Source organism: Vulpes lagopus, chromosome 5 (genome assembly GCF_018345385.1).
Source record: "Vulpes lagopus strain Blue_001 chromosome 5, ASM1834538v1, whole genome shotgun sequence".
NCBI lineage: Eukaryota > Metazoa > Chordata > Mammalia > Carnivora > Canidae > Vulpes > Vulpes lagopus.
The window spans coordinates 51,873,671-51,894,562 of record NC_054828.1 but is presented as its reverse complement, the minus strand read 5'-3'; the positions used below and the strand labels follow the sequence as shown (position 1 = coordinate 51,894,562).

The following is a 20,892-nucleotide window of genomic DNA, read 5'->3' as shown; positions in this document are numbered from 1 at the left end:
TGCAACAGAAAGTAATACGTGAAACTTCTGGCCAATTATGTGCAAGTAATGGAGAGAGAGAGAGAGAGAGAGAGAGAGAGAGATGTAAACTGTATTTTTTTCTGGTGGAGCAGATCAAAAGGGTATTATGATGTAATGAGTGAAATATGTACTCCTTTAACCTCTGCTAGTTTGTCTTTTCCAGCACACGCACACCAAGAAAAACCTAAAATATGATCTGATATCAATTATTGGCATGTTTGGTCAAATTCAATACAAAATTGTAGTTGTTGGGCAGCTGTTCAAAAGGTATTTCCTATCATTAAAACGTGGGATATGATAAGTGAGACCCCCCAGCGTACCCGCCAAAGGCACCAATGTGATCTATGGGTGACCACTAGGCCATGGTGAGCAGACAAGGGTCCGGTCAGTCCTGTGGCTGCCAAGGAAGTCAGAGGCCCCTTCCGTGAGCATGCCCAGGGGCGCAACAAGCCAGATGGGTCCGAGAAGGGGGGTGCAGGGCGGGACAAAACCCCAAACCTAAGTTTACTGAATGTTTAAATTCTTGCACTGGGTTAAGAATTCCAATTTGGAAAAAAGTCGTCTCCCCTCCTCGCCGTACCTGCACCCAGCAGGAGGGTCTTTCTTGGATAAATAAGGCAGCTGCAGATTATTTTCTACATTTCCAAGTAGAGTGAAAATAGGTTTTTTTCCCTACTCCGAGACACATATATTTGTAATTACTGCGTTTCCTTACACAGAATTGTGGAGCCATCTGCTCTTGAGGCTGTTCAGCCCGGCAGTTAGAGCACGGCCTTGGTGCGTGCTCATGTGAGTTCAGACTCTGATGGGAGTTCGAGCTCCTGCTCTTCCATTTCCTAGTGTGACATCCGAACAAGAGGTTTTGCTTTCTTACACGTCAGCTTGCTCCTTTGTGGACGGGAATACTAGCATCTGCCTCCTAAGGATGGTTTTAAGGACTCCACCTCCCGTTCCCAGGGCGCCAAGCATCCCGCTGGGAGCACGGTGCGCCCGCGGGACCCGGGATCGCGGGCTCCCTGCCCACTTACGTGAGCAGTCAAGTCCCAGCCGCCAGACCTCAAGTGCTCCCTTCCTTCCCCGGCACGGACACTTGGGACAATCTCTTCCTGAAATATCTGCAAGTTTTACAAAGGCAAATGGGTCTTCATTCTAATTTTTATTTGGATGTATTCAATTACATGCCACGGATTTTTTTCGTATTTGCTGTTCATTTTGTCTTAAAAAACACCGAGTATCAATGAACACCAACCACATAATTTGCAGAATCCAGCGCAAAACGAAACGGAGCTCCCCTTTTTAAAAAATTACTAAGGATTTCAAGATGGTGACAGCAGAGCATTAATCTAAGCGCCTGACCCTTGTGAGCGTGGGCTCCTGGGTGGCGGCCCAGGTCTCGGGCCCTTGACGCTGACCCTGCCATCCACATGCTTTGCCCCTTTTCTATTGGGGTGCAAATGTTTTCTTAGCTCAGGGGTGGGCACGCTTTCTATAGAGGGCCAGACAGTAAACATTTTACACTCCGGGGGTGACATGGTCCCTATGGCAACTACTCAAACCCGCTCTTGTGACACAAAGGTGGCCACTGCTAAGACAGACCGAAAGTAGGTGTGGTGATGCTCCAGTACTATTTTATTCGCAAGAACAATCCGCAGGCCATAGTTTACCAACCTCTAGCCTAGACAGTGACTTTCTTTCAGTTTTCCTCATTACAAGATAATATAAAAAACTCTATATTTTTTTCCTGGTAGCTGAAGTTGTAGGGTACTTTCGCTACTCATTTCCTGTTATTTATTGCTGAGAATGTGGACTGGAAAAATTGTCCCTTAGGATATATATGGAGCCATTCCTTGTGACTTAATATTTCATGGGTCTTTGAAAGTTTATCCTCAAAAAAAAAAAAAAGAAAGAAAGTTTATTCTCTGTGAAGTATAGGATTCAAATCTATTTATTAAAACAACCTCACTATTTTATTTTTTATTTAAATTCAATTAGCCGACATGGAGCACATCATTAGTCTCAGATGTAGTGTTCAAGAAGTCATCAGTTGCGTATAACACCCAGTGCCCATCACATCGCGTGCCCGCCTCAAGCTTCATTAATTATTATTCAGACCTTCTCTGTCCTTTGAGTGCTTAAGTATTCAGAGAGATGTCTTCTCAGATTCTGCTGAGAAAATAAGTTAGTTTTCATCTTTGTTGGTCAAGAATAGATGAGGGTTATCTTAATACATTTCCTAAATATTGAGCATTCTTGCATTTCTAGGATAATTTTTACTGGGTGTTGGTATATTATGCTTTTACTCCACTGTTAGTTTTATTTTAATGACATTTGATTTGGGATTTAAAGTTTCTAACTGGGGCACCTGGGTGGCTCGGAGGTTGAGTGTCTACCTTTGGCTCTGGTCGCGACCCCGGGGTCCTGGGATCCAGTCCTGCATCAGGTTCCCGTGAGGAGCCTGCTTCTCCCTCTGCCTGGGTCTCTGCTTCTCTCTGAATCTCTCATGAATAAATAAATAAAATCTTAAAAAAAAAATTTAAAAAGTAAAGTTTTTAATCAATTTGGTCAGGAGTTTTGCATATGAACCTGTCTACTTTAGTAGATATTAGTACCAGATATATGCTACCTTTCTAAAATAAATTGGGAGACTTTGTTTTTCTGTTTTCTGGAAGAGTATAATACTAAAATTTTCTGTTCTGTGATAGAACTTTCCACAAAACCAACTGGTCCAAAACCAAAGGACCTACTCACAAAGGGAAATTAGTCCCTCTCAATGTCCAGATTCTACTGGGGAAGGGCAAAATTGGAAAGATCCAGAATTTCACCTAAAGGAATTTTTTTAAATTACCACTATTAGACTCTTATTATCATTATGGCTCAAAATTTAGGGATTTCCATATCTCCCACTACCCAGTAGGGAGACTTGAGAGGAAGAAGAGGAGTTTGGGAGCTAAAAGTAAGCTACATGTTTTCTTTTGTTTATTTGTTTTGCATATGCATGTAGTATGAGCATTTTTTTTCTATCCTGTGTAAAAAATTTACATTTTTCCTTTTTTCTTTTGAGAATCTATTCCTTTTTGTGTTTATTGCATAGCCTCATATTAACTTTTCCAGGGCCAATTACTTCTATTTCTTTTATACCATATCTTTTTCTTGTTTGGTATTTCCAACATATTCTCCACTTGGATGTCAATATTTTCAAGTGATGTTTTTTTTAGAGAGGGTATGTGGATGACATACATTTTGAATTTTTTTATGTCTGAAAAAGCCTAGCTATGGAATTTAAATGCCACATTTCACTCAGACTCTATAATTATTGAGGTTTTCTTTTGAGCATTTAATGTTGTAGACGAAAGAGAAAAAAAAAATCTAATGTCAATCTGAGTCTTGCTTTTTTTGTTTGCAGGGGAACGGAAACCTATTTTTCTTTCCTTTTTGGAAGAATGTAGACATTGCTATTCATCATATATTTTAAGAACTTATCAAAGGTTGTGTACTTGGTGAATCCTTTAAAAATTAATAAGGCTGAGTATTTGGTAAGTCCTCTAAACGTTCTCTTTTCTCTTCCTAGAATTTTTATTGTAAATATAGTGTATATAGTTTTTGTATAGTGTATATATATATATTATTGTGTATATGTGTGTGTGTATACATATCCCGTTCCTAGGCTTTGTATTACTTACCTCTTGTCTGTCATTTTCACCTCTGTATTCTTTTTGCTTGAGTTCTAGGAAAAGTTTCTTCTGAGGAACTGAATTTACTTTCTGCAATATTCAGTATGGTGGACATTGTTTCCAATGGATTTCAATAGTCAGAAATAGCATATTTTCTCTCCAAAAGCTTATTTTCAGCTTGTCCCTTTCTCAGGACAGGATGCTCTTGTTTGTTGATGCATTATCATCTGAAAATTTACTGACAATACTAATTAGACATGTATTTGCCTAACTGGCTTCACTGGTCATTACCACTTCCTTTAACTAATAACTATTACATTTAAAGATTTTTTAAAAAACTTGATTCACTTTTTTTTTTTGTAATTTCTTGAAAATTATCCCTACTCTCCTTTTTAGAAGAATCCATATCTATTTGAAAATGTTTTTCTATATTTTTCACATGTAAGGAACATCTTTGATAAATACAACATTTTAGGCCATAAATTTATCCATCAAAATTCTCCACCATTTAATGTTGCAGAGCCTCCACAGGTAACCTGTGTCTTTTCCATTCATAAAATTCTTCTTTTGTCATTGAAATTAAAAATGATCAAAGTACTCATCTCTTTTAATTAGCTAATTACATTTGATTGCTACTTGGTAAGCATATTCAATCTTCATTTTTAGGTTTTTCTTAAATCAGGAAAGTTCTATCCACTCTTTGAATGTTTCTTCTAGACTATTCTTTAGCAACTGAAATTATCTGGTATATTGGATACCTATTTTTGTCATTCACTATTTATCATCTTCTCCCTCATCTTTACCTAACTCATTTCCCTATTCAAATTTGGAGAATTTCTCAAAGAAGCCTTCATCATTTATTTCATTTTCTGCATTGTCAGTTCTGCTCTTTACTGCTTCTAGGGTGACTTTACATCTTTCCCTATTATTTCATATTTTGTTAACTGTTCTAGGTTCCTTGTCTTCACATCCATATTTTGTTTCATAAAATTCTCATTTTCTTCAACATCACTGAAATTATAAAACATACAATGCTAAAACTGACCTCTTCTGCTTTGAAAATTCTTTCTGTATATACGTTCTTCTTGGACCTTGGGAATTTTGTTTAATCCCTTGTTTAAGTTGCTGAAATCGTATAGTCGGCCCTATTGTCATCCTTGAATGTGGTTAAGGTGTAATTGGGTCTGGTATTTGCTTCCCAAGTAGTTTTGTGCTTTTTTTTTCTCATCACACATTTATAAACTTCTCTAAGAATTCAAATCTGAGAAGGGAGTTGGTTTTGATGGTTTAAGTAGGCTTATGTTATTGTTCCATCACTTAGAGAAGAGTAGGGGACGGAGTGGACACTCATCATTTCCCACAGATAAATATCATCCTTGCAAGGTTTGTGTGTGCATTTTGGACATGGTTACATCCATCCAGCTTGCCATTTGCAGGAGTTTTTGGCCTGGTCTCTACTTCAGGTTCATATTTTGTTATAGCTGACATCTTTCCTGATCCCCACTATATCCACAGAATCAAACGCGCCATTTCCCTGGAGACCCAGGATCTATGGGGAGGACTCAGTTAAGCTGGGTAGAACTACTGTCATGAAGATGGCCGGTGCTCATGAGTTCTCTCTTTTGTGGCTTAATTGCCCCTTGATTATCCAGCGCAGCTGCTTTTGCACAGTGCAGAAGGGCTCCAGGGAGATGGTTCTCATCCCTCTTATGTCCCACTCTTCACTTCAAATTCACTTCCAGACTTGGGATTGTTCTTGGGGCTCCTTCCAAATCTTCGTCTACATGTTTTCTACAACTTGGCAACAGAGTTGAAAGTAGATCCTGGCTGACCTCCTTCAAACTCCGTCCATCTGTTCTGTGTCTGGTGGAATTTCTTACAAGTGTGCTGCATGTCAATGTCCTTAGTCTTTGGATCTGATGTAGGTTCCCCCGGTTGCCTCCTCAAGACTTTCTCTTTTAGAGGGATGGAGCAGTTGTAGATAGTGGGGTAGGTGGTGAAGGAGAAGCTGTGTGTTCAGACTCCCTTTCAGAAGTCATAAACAAATTGTCTTTCTTATCTCCCACTAAGAGCCTCGGGTCATTAAATTTTAGTTTCATCATTTATGATGCCCTGAAAGTGTACTTCCAAAAATCACCAATGCCTTTATTTCTACTGAAGCATACAGCCTTTCTCAGTTCTCATTTTGCTGGATGCCTTTATAATATGCATAAATACAACGCACAGTATTTATTGTTTCAACAAACTGATTTCTGAATGCCTAGTAGGTCCTTCTGAATCTGTAAAGATTAATAATTCCAATACTTGATATTTCTTAAGTATTTACTAAGCATCAGCATTGGGCTGAGCACTCTACATGCATTGCCATTTAGTAATAGTAGCTGGCACTTCTGAGCGCTTTCTACATGCTCATAGGATTCTGTGCAAGGGCACAACCCCCCTCTGTGATAATATTATCTCTCTCTCTCTCTTGTTTTTTTTTTTTACAAATGAGGAAACTGAGTTCACAAAGAGATTAAGTAACTTGCTCAAGGACACACAGCTAGTTAAGTGGTAGAGTTGGAGTTTGAACTCAGGTGTCTGGTTCTAGAGTCCACTTTTAGTCTAAACATCATGTTCATAGTCCCCTTTCTGGTGTTTAAACCTGTGCCCTTAACACCTATGCAACAGTGCCTCCCCACGGAGGGGTCAGGAAATGCACAGTTACAATTGATAGTGTTAGGTGCCAAGATAGCGGGAAGTACCAGAAAATTTCCACAAATTGTATGGGAATTTGGAATTTGGGAGTGGGTATACCAGGAAAGGCTTAAAATTGAGGCACTTGCTGGGAATCAGGAGTGCTGAATTGGTTGACCATTTTAATGGAGTAAAGCATGCAAGGAGCTTCAGCAGTTTGGCCTTCAATAGTCTCCTCTTTTGTTTCTTTGACAATGTCTTTTATGACAATTAGTAATCAGGATGGCCGTGTAATTTAAGATCCAAACAAACATTTTCAAGAGTAAAATAAGAAGCCATTAATAATTGTGCTGGGACAAGGAGCATAAACCAGTAACGTCCTGGGACATGCATTTATTGATTAGTGTTTAGATTATGGCTGTGCAATGACATCTTGAATTTCCTTTTATTATTTTGACTGGTGTGTAGTTAGTTATAGGATATATCATTTTTATTTGTTGTATGGTTTCCGTAAACTTGGCATTTACGTTCTCTTGTATGAGAAAAGTGATGGCAGGATGATTATGATTATGATTATGATTATGAAAGGATTCATAATCCTTTGGCACCAAGGTCTTGGGAAAGCGAACTCAGTATGAAAACGAGGTTGACTCCCAGATCTTGGTCTAAGTGGCTGGGTTTGCAGTGATGTCAATCACCAAGACTAGAAATAGAAGAAGGGGAGATGATGTTATGGGGGAAACAATGGGTCATCCCTCCACTGAAATTCCCTCTCCTTGCCTCAGTGGCACAATTCTTTGCTGGTTCTTTTCTGACTGTTCTGGTAACTTCTTGGCATTATTTAGAGGAGTTTCTTCCTTGGTGCAGACATTCCTGTTAGCAATTCCTCTAAGGTTGGATCCTGGCCATCTTTGTCATTAAACTCCTGACATTTAAAAAATCCTGATATTATCTTGATATTATCTAGATATTATTTATTATTCGTATTCACATTTTTGACTTACTACCCTTGGGCTAACACCACTCAAGACTTTATTCTCGATCCCAGTGTATGAATCCAACTCCCGACTCAGCATCTCCACCCAAATGTTCCACATGTTCAGACTCAACACGTCCACACCGAGCCCTCCTTCCTTCTGAACCCTATTCCTTACCCTCTCAATGCTTTCCTCTCCCACATCCCATGCAAATCAGGTCCTAAGCTCCCCACAACAAAAGAGCTCTCAATTTCATTTATTCTTTTCCTCATTCCTACTTCAAGAAGTGAAATATAGATAAAAAACACACATAAGCCTCCTACTGTTCTCTGTAGAAAACTTTAATCCTATTACCTATCGCTGACATGAAAATAATCGACTCTTCCCAGATTCGTTCCCTGTCACGCTTACATCACAAGGGATGTGGGTCACTTTACTTTCCTGTATGTTACTCCTTTGCCAGAATTTTTTTTTTTTTTTAACTTGGTCACCTGGCAAAATCCCGCTGAATGTTCAAATCCTAGATCCAAAGCTACCTCCTACAGGAAGCCTCCTAAACCTCTCTCATGTCAACCAAAATTAATTATTTCATCAACTGTTTCCCCAGCCCTTTGTCTCTTTATTAAACTGTGAAATCTTTGAGAACCAGGGACCTCTTGGGCATTTTGAAATTCCAGAAGTTTGGCACAGTTTGAAAATTCTGCACTGAATCGGTATATTCCTTCCCCTAAGCAGGCAGCTCCGCTCAGAATCTAGAGGCGTCTTTGGCTGGAGGACCACATCCTTTCTCTACACGGGTAATTACCACCACCACCAGGACCCCCAGCAGCATCATTACCACTACCATCTGTCCTCCGGGTACTCACATACCAAATGCTTCATTAAAGGTTTTAATCTAATATGATTTACAACACTTCCACGAGGCAGGAGTTTCAATACCTATTTTATTGATAAGAAGACTGAGGTTCAGAGGGGCTAAGTAATTTTCACTAAGGTCACAAAGCTTGGTAAGAAGGCTGAACTGGTGTTTAAAGCCAGAGATGTCTGATTCTGAAGTTGGCTCTCTTAACCCTTCTGCTTGAGCCTTGGTTTACTCCCATGAGGCCCTGGGACCACATTTCATGCATGAGGTCTTGACAGAAAGGGGACTAAGGACTATCCCAGCAAGTGCCATGGCTTAATTTTTTTTTTTTTAATTTATTTATGATAGTCACAGAGAGAGAGAGAGAGAGGCAGAGACACAGGCAGAGGGAGAAGCAGGCTCCATGCACCGGGAGCCTGATGTGGGATTCGATCCCGGGTCTCCAGGATCGTGTCCTGGGCCAAAGGCAGGCGCCAAACCGTTGCGCCACCCAGGGATCCCTAGTGCCATGGCTTAGATACGCATGCACCCGTGATAGGGCCTGGGCACACTGAAGGGGCAGCGCATGGCCTATCTGACCTCTGCTCTTCTTTCTCCATGTCAGTGGGGCTTTCCTGCCACTGTCTCAAATAAGAACTCTGCTTGGAGTCCAGCTCTGGGGTGTCTGCTGCCTCAGCTGCATCCTCGCCATAGAGGAGAAAGGCCATCATCATGGGGCAGCTTCCCTCGTCTTCCTGTTCTATCTCACCACTTATTGTGGGAGGGAAAGACCCACATCAGAATCACCTGGGAGGCTTTTCCAAAATAGACACGCTCGCCCTGGCCTCCTCAGGTTCTGGGGGGGCCCTTGGTTGGGAACTACTGGTTGAACACATTCACTTCTGAGGTCTACGATTTCCACTGGCCCTAATCACTGAAACCTTTTCATTTCTTCCAGAAAATATGCTCAGATGTCGCCCAGGGGTGCTAGGAATCAACATCGTTGGCGTGCTTTGCTCTGCCCTGCAATCTTTCAGCCAGGGTTTCTCAACCTGGGTGGTACAAGCTCACAGGAAGGCATTCAGAAATAAATGCAGAGGCGTTTACTGATTGGTTATCACAATGACCAGGAAGGCTGAGGGCATTTACAGAGGGATCAGAAATGCTAAGCACCCCCCGTGCCCCGCAAGGAAAAAAAAAGTCCCACCAACAATGCTGACAGACAGAAACCTCACGGAGAAACACATTTGGTGTTTGATTCAAGCTTTGAATCAGCTTCTGCAACACCCTGACATCCTCTCAGCTCAGCGGCTGCAGTGCTGTAGTGTCCTGGGGGCTGCCCTCCCTTGCCAGCCGCTCAAAGTCCTGATATTCCATAAACTATGGAACAAGAGATTCTTAGTTTTCAGATATTCCTATAATACAAGGGTGGCAGGGAAGCTTGTCTAACCTTCATTTCTGCTTCCCATTTAACCTAATTTAATTCCCTGCCCACGAAGATGTGGGCGGGAAGGGAAGAAGAGAGCAGGAGCCAGTTACTGCCATATGGGCAGATTTGAACTATCATGTTGGACAGTACTCCCAGGTTGATGAATAAATGCAAGATCTAGCTCAAAACCAACCCTTTCCCATCAGCCTTATGGATCTTTGCCCTCTCTCAGTGACTACTCCTTTCTTGCTTACTCAGGCCAGAGCGGTGTATAATTACAGGTTTGCAGTAGAGGTTTTTAATGCCCACCCATATCAGGCTTTCCTCTCCTTCTAGATACGTGGGAAGATGAAAATTTTCACCCTCTTTCCATAGGGTGAGCCCAAGTGGCTAGTTCTGACCAATAGGTTGTCAGTGGAAGGATGCCTGGCAGTTCCCACGGGGGCATTTCATCACCCCAGCTGAGAGACCCTCAGCATCCTCTTCCCTCGTAGCGGTGACGGTGGAAGCTGGGGTTAGGAAGGCATCTCCACTAGCGTGGCTCCCAGGGCAACCACTGTGAGCAGAGCCCCTGCTGACCGCCCTCCGACGTGCAGAGTGGCACAGATTATAACCAAAGGTTTAGATCTTTGTTGCTCTTCGTCACTGAGATTCGGGGGGATTGTTTGTTACCACAGCGTAACTTAACCTATCCCGATCAATATGGTGTTCTTTTTTGCATGCTTAGATATTTTTCATCTTTGTGCGTAGATCGTGAGTCAGAGTGGCTTGGGTTTGAGGCTGAATTTCACCACTTAGAGTGACCTTGGCTGACCTTTCTAAACCTCAGTTTCCTCATGTGTCAAATGGTGCTCATGACTGTACTAACCTGATGTGGTTGCAAAGATTACACGGGGTAATACAGGCAAAGTGCTTCACCGCAGTGCCTGGCGGGTAGCAAGGGCTCAGTAAACGTCACTTATTATTTTTCCTTATTGGTGGTCTAAAATCGATTTTACTTGCCCCCTTCCCCAAATCCTCCAGGAGCCTTGAGCTTTGGCTGCCCTGAGTCCTTCTGCCTAAAAAGCAAATAGTCTGGGACTGCTTCTTGCTTCTTTTATATTCCCTAGAGCCCCCAGAACAGGACATTGCCTGCAATCGACACGGAGTTATCCATATCTCTGAGTACACACTTGTGATTGGAATTGTGAAAGTATTTATGTCAAATGAATGAAAGAATCAGCCAAACAGATGAAACCTAATTCCCACCCCCCCCCCTTTTTTTTTCAGTATAAGACTGGCATGTCTGGGAAATGTCAGGAAATGCCCAAATATCCACTTAGTCTTTTGTTGCCGAGCGATCGCTGGGAAAGGCAAAATCCAGTCTCTTGGCCACACATCAAAAACAGACACACATTCTAAATTAGCAGAAAGCAAATCCCATTTGCATTTACGTGACAGCCAAGTCTTGCTAAGGATGCCAGAGTTTGTTTCTGGACCTCTGGGAGCCCTTTAGCACTTGAAGATGATTACAGGTTATCTTAGGAAGGGCGCCTTCCTCCAACACTCCTGGATTCTATTCTCAGCTTGACACTGAGTTTTACCATCCCCAGCTAAGGAAACTGGAGGTAATTACCTGGCTGGCCCAGACAGAAATACACAACAAAACACTTACGCCATATCTACTTTTATTTTTGACCCAATTTGAAGGCAGTTCTACCAACTATTACCTAGTCTAATAAGTCCTCTCCAAACCTGGAACCTAACCGGAGAAACATTTAAAACTAACCATAAAACCCATTTCAATACAAAAGAAAGAAAAAGAAAGAAAGAAAGAAAGAAAGAAAGAAAGAAAGAAAGAGAAAGGAAAGAAGAAAGACTGCAGCCCCTGAGAAACTTTTTTTTTTTTAATGATGCCTTTTAGAATTATTATTGTAGCATTTTCAAAACACCTTGTAATGGCTCTTTGTTTCCTTATTCCGGGCTCATTTTGCGTTTTCATTTCCCGAAGCCCTCTTCCTAAGTATTCCTGCAAACTGCTACCCCTGTGAATTCCAACGCACGTATAGGGTCCGATTTCCTTTTTCCATCAGGTACAATCTGAGCAAATGAACACGTATGGGCCCTGGCAGCGCGTCGTCCTCAGGTGTCCCGCATGCACGCTGGAGGCCCACCCATCAGCTAAGCCCCCCGGCTGGAGATCCCCAGGGCTGCACGGGGTTGGGGTCCCCCCAACTTGCAGTCAACCCAGGCGGGTCTGAGAGTGGAACAGGAGCTCCTCAACTAAGTGATGCCGTGATGCTTTATGTACTGTCATTTACTGAAACCCTGACTCAGGCCTTTTCATGCCTGGAACCCCCCCAGCCCGTCTAGGGGGCCTGCATGTGCCGGGGGGCCTCTCCCGTGGCCAGCAGCCCCCCAACCCCGGGGCTGAACCCGCCTTCCAGCGACAATGCCAGTGCTTGCCTCGGGACCGAGCAGGGTCGTCCTCGGGCACATGTGAGGATGCGCAAGAGTCGGGACACCTGGCTCCTGACTCTAAAGGTCTCTTTTCTAGCTGGTAGTTGGGAAACCAGGGGCGTTTTCTCCGGAAAACGATGCCGCACCTGGTGGCCACATCCCCAGGCCCGGGTCACAGGACTGTGCTGGGCCCCTGGCCCTGGACAGTGAGGCCCAGCCCTGGCCCTATACACCGACCCCACTAGGGAGTCATCTGGTTGTGGTGCCAGCATGGGGCCGCGGGCGGGGACGGCCTGGGGTGCCCTTGAGTGGGGAGAAGAGAAGGCAAAGGTGGGCGCCAGCAGATGGGAAGGAGCAGCAGGAGGAGCTGGGGAAGGAGCACGCGCCGGGCCTGTGGGGGGTCCCACGGACGGCAGGGTAGATCTGGGGCACAGGCTGTGGCTCTGGAAGGTCCTACGGAGGGGGCTCTGTGGTGCTTACTGCCCCCCACCCCCGCTGCCACTGACGGTGACCTCCGTCTGAAGTCCGGGGCCCGCACGGCCGCAGCCAGCCCTTCCCGAGGCCCGCGACAGAGAGTCCGCTTCTCCCACTCCCGTAACCAATCGTTCTTATAAACCAGACCAACAGGATCCGTAAGGGTGTCGTGGGGAGGACCCTGGGAGAGAGGACGGGAGCGCTTGGGCCGTGGGCCACCGATGGGAGGCCTTTGTCCTTTGTCTCGGAGAAGCCCGCGCCTGGACGCTTCCCTGCTGCGAGCGCCTTGGGAACGCGACCCCCGATCCCCGATCCCCGATCCCCGATCCCCGACTGGATCCCAGCGTCTGCAACCGGAGAGGCATGTTTAGGTGAACACGGAATTCCGTCGGTAGAAAGCCTCGCGAGCCGGGGCAGCAGCCCGGTGGCCAGCGCTAGTGCGGCCCGGCGGGTACCGCGGAAGTCGGGGGTCACCACCAGGCCCTGCGCCCCGCTCAGAGGACGCGACGGGCCATCAGATGTATAATGTGGGTCCTCTCCGGGCCACATGCACCCGGCTAACACCTGGAATGAGCTGAGTTCTAATATCATGGAAAAGAAGAGAGCCATCACCGGGAAAGGGGTTGAGGGCCAGGACAGAAAGGTCCCCTGTACAGGGGCTTCAGCCTGCAGCCTGTCCCGCCGGGCAAAGAATCTCGGATGCCCGAGGTGAGTCCGCGCTCCTTCCCCCTCTACTCGCTGAGCCTGGGTGCTGGGCAGCACCGTTGGAGAAGGTTCTTGCTAGGGTCACCGTGTCTTCAGGGACCCCCCGGGGCCTCTAGGCAATCGCTGCGTTGTAGCCCATCCCGGGCTCTGAGTTGGACAATCCCATAAATCAGCCGGGACCCAGATCGCAAGCTAGGAGCGCGCACCCCACCGAGTACCAGCAACTGTTTCATTCAGCGAACACTCCTGCCTCAGCCACAGGACAACCGAAAGCCGCCAGAGGAGCGCATCTAAGCGTACAGGTAGGCGCGTGCACAGGGGCCGCATTCTCTCCTTCCTGGAGCATTGCGGGGGGGCCCCCTAACGTCCTGCACCGTATCCTATGATGCATTTGGAAATTTATTCCGGGATTAGATAGTGAAGAAGCAGCAGCCTCTACAATCGTATGCTGGGAGCCCAGCACACTGGTGAGACAACCTCCCACACTTGAAACAACTTTTTTTAAAAGCTCAAAGTGACTTCTTTTCATTGGATATAAAAGTAGCATATGCTCATCATAGAAAACTTTGAAAGTTCAGAAAAACACCCCAAAAAAGAAATTAAAAATCTTATCTTCTAGACAGAAATACAATTGCCTGTTTGGTAAATCCAGAAATACACGTGTGTCCTTAGCTTTTTTACAAAAGTAGAATCGTGGGATCCCTGGGTGGCGCAGCGGTTTGGCGCCTGCCTTTGGCCCAGGGCGCGATCCTGGAGACCCGGGATTGAATCCCACATCGGGTTCCTGGTGCATGGAGCCTGGTTCTCCCTCTGCCTATGTCTCTGCCTCTCTCTCTCTCTCTCTGTGACTATCATAAATGAGTAATAAAAAAAAAAAAGTAGAATCGTAATGTACGTAACATCGGTGATTGTATTTTCGCCCAAGGGTACATGACGAGCATGCACGGCAAGCATGTCAACACTACGCTGTATCATGCCTCACTTAATAAATAGTTAGACATTTAGGTAACTTTCAGCTGTATTATTATAAACATAGAGTTAACATGGAACGACATAGAGTCACTTGTTTGAGACCATCTTGGATTTTTCCTTTTGGATGGAAAAGTAGATAGAGCTCCCCCGCTTTAAAAAAAAAAAAAAAAAAAAAGCCTTTGCTACATGTTGCCAAATCACCTTCTTGTCTGCACCATCCAATGCAGGAGCCCCATGTGGCTGTCTCAACTAAAATTAATTAAAAAGAAACAATATAAGAAGTTCACTTCCTTATTCACACTAGCCGCAGGTCAAGGTGCTCAATAGCTACGTATGGCTAGTAGACACACCTGGCCGGAGCAGGTAGAGAACATCTCCATTATCACAGAAAGTTCCACTGGACGGCCTAGAAAGACTACACAGACTCATATTTTCCTTAGTAAGATATGAAAGCGCCTTCCTCCCACAAGTTGGCCAATATCAAACATGGTAATTTTTTTAAAAAAATCTTTGCCAACTTAATAAAAATTACATCTTGTTCAATTTTTTCATTTCTTGACTAGGGAAATTGAAATTTTTTGCTTGTTTACTGATTTTCATGTATCTTTTGTGAAATATTTATGTACCATGCCTGTTTTCAACTGGGGTCATCTTTTTAAAACTGCTTTTTCTATATTAAGACCAATCTTTAAGGAGCAATTGATGTCACAAAGTTGTTGTAACTTTTCATTATCTTTTATCTCTGGCATTTTTTCACTTATGGAAATGGAAAATTTGAGTCTATTTAACTATCTTCATAGTTTTCTTTATTGCTTCTGTCCTGTTTTGAAAGCTCTAAGCCTAAGATTACAGTAATAGCCATTTAAATTTTCTTCCGGTTGTTTCATCCTTTCATTGTAAACATTTAAATTTTCAGTCCTTCTGGAATTTATTTTGGTGTGTGGTGTAAGACATAAACCTAGTCTTTTTTCTTTTCCCATGTTACCATTTGTCCAAGATCTTTTTTTTTTCTTCTTTAAGTAGGCTCCATGCCCAGCATGAGGGCCCCGAGAGGAAGACCTTGAACTAAGATCATCATGGGTTGGACACTTAACCGACTGAGTCACCCCAGGCGCCCCAACATTTTTTAAAATAAGAAATGAATTCCCCACTGACTTGACCTTCCACTAAATGCTCTCATATTCCTGGATTTCCTTCTCGATGTTCTATTCTGCCTATCTGTTCTTTGGCCTTTACCATCCTGTTTGTAATAATTTGCTTTATGGCACATTTTAATATTTGCAGGCCTCAGCATGTCTTCATTATCTTTTTTTCCTAAAACTGTTTTTACCAGGTTTTTGTTCCCTAAGATAAACTTAGAATCATTTTGTTAAATTCCTGTCACCACCAAAACAAATTCTTGCAGAACTTTGATTTAAAAGTTTAATTCAATTCAAATTAATTTGGGGAGAACTTGATTTTCTCTACTGTGTATGGAAGCACTCCATTCAGGGCCCTAGGGGTTCTGTCTTTTTTTTTTTTTTCAAGTCTTCCTGTATGTCCTGCAGAAATGGCCTTTTAGGGGAGGGGAAAAAAAATAAAAAAAAGAAAGGTGCAGCACCATGGGCACCCCTGCCTTTTCAGACACAGCCTCTGAATCTGTGAGCTGTTGCTCCCGGCCACTAGAAGCAACAAAAGAAATCCCATTTTTTCGGTGCTGGAGCTTATTTTCAGTGTCCACCTTCTCATAAATCTCCAAGAAGGAGATCTCGCTTTTCATCCAAAGAATCTGGAGTTCAAAACAGCCCTTACGGAAACTCAAACTCCAGGGGCGACTGCAAAGCACATTTGGTGTCTCGCGGGCCAGCTTACTTGCAGGGCTCTTTTTCCAGCTCGCAAATACTTTCCAGTCTGTGAAATGCATCTCCCGCCCCTGCTGGAGCGCGGCCTCGGGGGCACCGGGAGCCCGGGCAGGGCAGTGGGGCGCGGGCCCCCAGGGCCGGGGCTCAGCAGAGGGCAGGGGCTTCGGCCGCCCCAGGGGCTGGGCCAGGCCTGGGGGCGGGGGTCCCGCTGTCCTCCCCGGAGCCCTCCCCGGAGCCCACCCGCGCAATGCCCCGGGGGGGGGGGATGCTGCCCCGCAGGCCCGCGCCCCGTGCGCCCCCCGCGCTGCGCCCCAGGAACAAAGGCCGGGCCCGGAGCGGGCGCAGGCGGGGCGGGTGCTGGGGGGGGGGCTGTGTCTCCAGCCGCCCTGCAGCCGCGGCCCCGGGTCTCCCCAGCAGATGCGGCAGGGCCTGCGGCATCCTCACGCCCCCCCCCCCCCGGGCCCACAAGGCCAGGCGGAGACCGGCCCCCCGACGGCCCCGCGGGCTCGGGAGCGGACGGTGGGGGCGCCCCCGGGACCCCCGGACCTCCCCACCCCGGGGCCCTGCGGCCCAAGCCCCGCGGCAGCATCCCCAGCCCAGGCTGCGGGGCGCCGGCACTTGCTTGTCCAGGATGAGCTACAGGTCGAAACCCCCCAACAGGCTGGACCCCCCTCCCCCCCCGGCGCCCCCCGAGCTCCCGCCCCCGGTCGCCCCAAGCCCCGCGGCAGCATCCCCCAGCTGAGGCTGCAGCGGCCCCGGCCCCCAGCACCGCCGGCCCCCATCGCCCCCGCGGCAGCATCCCCGAGCCCAGGCTGCAGCGGCCCCGAGGCTTCCCGGCCCCCCCAGCACCCCGAGCCCCTCAGCCCCCCGCGGCAGCATCCCCGAGCCCAGGCTGCAGGGACCCCCCAGTCCCCCGGCCCCCATCGCCCCCGCGGCAGCATCCCCGAGCCCAGGCTGCAGGGACCCCCCAGTCCCCCGGCCCCCATCGCCCCCGCGGCAGCATCCCCGAGCCCAGGCTGCAGCGCCCCCGAGCTCCCCCGGTCCCCCCGACCCCCGGCCCCTCCGGCCCCCCCGCGGCAGCATCCCCGAGCCCAGGCTGCAGGGACCCCCCCGACCCCCGGCCCCCATCGCCCCCGCGGCAGCATCCCCGAGCCCAGGCTGCAGCGGCCCCCCCGACCCCCGGCCCCCCAGCACCCCCCCCCGCGGCATCCCCCCCAGCCCAGGCTGCAGCGGCCCCCGAGCCCCCAGCCCCCCCCGCAGCATCCTCCCCAGGCCGGGGCTGCAGCGACCCCCGAGCTTCCCCCGTCTCCCGAGCTACCCCGGTCCCCCCCCGACCCCCCCGCGGCAGCATCCCCGAGCCCAGGCTGCAGCTGCACCCCAGACCCCCGACCCCCGCGGCATCCCCCCCCCAAGCATCCCCCCGGCCCCCCCCAGCATCCCCCCGCCCCCCCCCAGCATCCCCCCGGCCGCCGCGCGCCGCACTCACTTGTCCAGGATGAAGTAGAGGTCGAAGCCGCCGTAGCAGGCAGCGCCCGCGTCCTCCCGGCGCCCCCCGTGCGCGGCGCAGAGCAGCGCCAGGACGGCCCAGCCCAGAGCCTGGAGGCCGCGGCCCAGCACCGTCCGCCGCGCGGTGGCCATGACCTGGGCCGTCAGGGACGCGCCATCCGCCGCGCTCCCCGGAAGCAGAGCGGGCAGCCGCGGGCCCCGGCACCTCCGCCTCCGCCGCCGCCGCCGCCGCCGCCTCCCCCCGCCGGGCTCGGGGTCCCGGGCGCGGCCGCTCCTCCTCCTCCTCCGCCGCCTCCTCCGCCGCCTCCGCCGCGCTGCTCCCGGCGCCGACCCGCGCGCCTTTGTCCCGGCGCTTAAGTACCGCGGCCGGGGGGGGGGGGGGGGGGCTCGGCCTCGGCTCCCTCCCCGCCCCCTCCCCTTTCCGACGGCTGCAGGGGGCGGGGGCGGGGGCGGGGGCGGGAAGCAAGCTCAGAGGGTGCCCCCTCGTGGCCGCTCCCGCCCCTCCCCGCGGCGATGCACGGAGCCTCCTCCAGGGAGCCCACCTGGGCCGGACGGCCCTGCAGACAGGCCTTCGTGCAAGTGAATTGGATGGATCAGGGGCGCGCGGGGCCTTGGTGGCCTGACCCCCCCCCAGCGACCTTACTGTCCTCTCAGCACAAAACAGGCGGTGGGGGCCAGGCCTGTGGCTGGGAATAGCCTGGAGGGTCCCCAGGCAAAGACTGCTCGGGCCTGGGACGGCCGGGCCTTCCAGATGGTCCCCATCTCCAGACTTTACAGATTCCTGACAGGTTCCTCTTTTCAGCCTGTGATTTTTGAGGTTTTTTTTTTTTTTTTTTTTTTTACCGTATCTTTGACTTAGGACAGAGGGAGCAAACAACTCGCAAGAGCCTGGACCTTCCAGATCATTCAGGACTGGCAGGGCAGGCCAGTGGGCGCCTTCTGAAGCAGGGATCCTCTGCAGAGTGGACCCAGGTGGGCGCTCAGCTCAGCCTCACAGATCTTCCCCCCGGCCCGCGGCCCCCAGGGAGGCTTCAGGCTCCGTTTCCCAGCATTGTTCCCCCCCCACACTCTTTCCCTCCATCTGTGATGCTCTAGGGCACTTGGTCCCTGGTGTGACCATCCGTGGCGGTTCACCCCCCCACCCCAGGTGTACCTCGGAATCCTAGTGTCTTCACCAAGCGACCCACTTTGAAAGTGGACCCTCCGGCCCCAAGTTGACAGATGACTGCAGCCCTGGTCAACATCTTGACTACAGCCTTGTGAGAGTCCTCAAGCCAGGAACACTCGACACTAGTGTCGTTGCCAAATACGTTTTGGGGATTCATAAAGCGTGGCACTGGCCTGCCTGGAAAACGATCCTCAATGTCCCTTCCTTCCCGGTGCCAACACACCCCCACACAGTGGATAAGACCGATTTGCGGGCAGTCGGTGAGATATTGCAGAAACGATGACGCGTGACTTCTGAGGCGAGGTCGCAGAAGATGGTGTGGTCCCTTCTGGCTCTCTTGGAAAACTTGCCCTGGGGAGCCCTTTGCCTTGTCCAAAGGTCACCCGAGCAGCTCTAGGGAGGCATCCGTGTGGCGAGAAGCTGAGCTGCCCTGCCGATAGGCAGCAACAATTTGCCAGCCACGTGAGTGACCCACTTTGAAAGTGGACCCTCCGGCCCCAAGTTGACAGATGACTGCAGCCCTGGTCAACATCTTGACTACAGCCTTGTGAGAGTCCTCAAGCCAGGAACACTCGACTAAGCCAAGCCCAGGGAACACTCAACTAAGCCAAGCCCAGATACTTAAGCGCTGGAAATCAGGGGCTAATTCTAATTGGGTGTGTGTGTGTGTGTGTGTGTGTGTGTGTGTGTGTGACTTGTTATTCCATAATAGATAACTAGTAGGTGCCCACTATCACATCAAAGCGTTGAGAATTTCTTTAAAAAAATATTTAACTGTGTTTTCCAGGCTTACTTGACCTTGAAACTGTTCTCTTCAAACAATACCTATTGACACCTACGCTTCGGGAATAACCGCCCTCAAGTAAAAATAACAGGGAGGAGACGAAAACACTCTGAACTGTGCAGCTCTTGCTTTTCCGTATCTCTGAAGTGGAACAAAGATATTTAGAGTCAATAACAGGAGTAGAAGAAGCTCGGAGTGTAATAGCCGTGTGATGGCTCAGCAAGTCTGCAACAGGAGACGTTTTTTGAGTTTCTTTGAACTGGCGGCATTTTCCTCGGGTTGTTGGGGCATAGCAGCCCTGTAATTAGGGAAATGGGAGAGGAGGATCAGTCACTTGACGCTGGAGGAGGACTTGGGAAGGAGAGTCCCCGCTGGGTTCCTGCTGGCATTTCCCAGGTTACTGTCACAGCGAAGAGATACCTAAGCAACTCCTCTGCCTCTCAAACTCAAGTCAGTGAAAGAATGATATAAATTGTGATGTGGGGGCTATGGATAAGAATTTCGGGAGTCGGAAAACTGCAAGGGCACGGAAGGGTCTGAATGGTAACCTGGAAGCCAAGGTAAGGGAAAGTTCCTCGGAGGAAGAAGCGGTCAAAAGTGTCACGTGTTGTGCGAGTCTAGAGCGTAAGCCCCAGGAAAACCCCACCACTCTCACGCCAGTCGCTGTGTCACCAAGGAGATTCCAGTGAGGCGGTGCTGGTGGATGTTGGGCTGCACTGGGTTACTAGGGAGGGGAAATTTCTTTTTCAAGAAGAGAGAGGGATAAGGGGGTAACTTGACAATGTTTGAATGTTTTACATTCGATAAAGGCGGATCCCACAATACTTAAGGATACCAGGAGTTCCAAATGTCCTGCCTTCTAAAAGATTGGAGACTTGGTCTTACTAGACTCATCATCTTAACGGTTTAGTCTTGCACAACTGTTGGAACTGAATTTTCCAGGTCTCCCTCTTTGAGACAGAGGTTGTTGGGTATGACCTGCCTCCAGTGGTTCGCTGTCCTGTCCTTGCTCTCCACCTCCAATATGTGACTGAGCCGCTCCGGTCAAACTGCCAAAGAAAAAATTTCCTGTCTTGATAACATTGCCGTTTAACCTTCAAGAGTCTCAGTGGGCACCTAACTATTTGTCTGGGTTCTTGACAAAAGTTCTGGAAACTGTTCCAGATAATACAGACCACCCACGAAAACTTGGGAAATTTTTTCCTTAGAAATTTTTGTCCACAATAGGGACAGAATATGGACAGATCTGACACCCTCTACCAAATTTTGGGTCAACCACGTAGGTCCAATGTTTGCCAAGTTTCTATAGGTCCCACTGGTCCTTGGACTTTGGTGGCAGCCCATAACTTCTAAGGCAAAACATCAGTTAGTAAAAATAGTCTCTTTTC

At 48.3% G+C, this 20,892-nt stretch overlaps 1 protein-coding gene across 1 annotated transcript in view; it reads right to left on the bottom strand.

Annotated features, from left to right (window-relative positions):
- ANTXR1 (ANTXR cell adhesion molecule 1) overlaps positions 1-17,855 on the bottom strand; it is a 197,509-nt gene extending 179,654 nt beyond the window's left edge. The window contains exon 1 of the mRNA XM_041755120.1: positions 17,533-17,855. Coding sequence (XP_041611054.1) covers positions 17,533-17,684 — 152 coding nt within the window. The 5' untranslated portion in view covers positions 17,685-17,855. The remainder of the gene's footprint in view (positions 1-17,532) is intronic.
- Between the last annotated feature and the right edge of the window lie 3,037 nt (positions 17,856-20,892).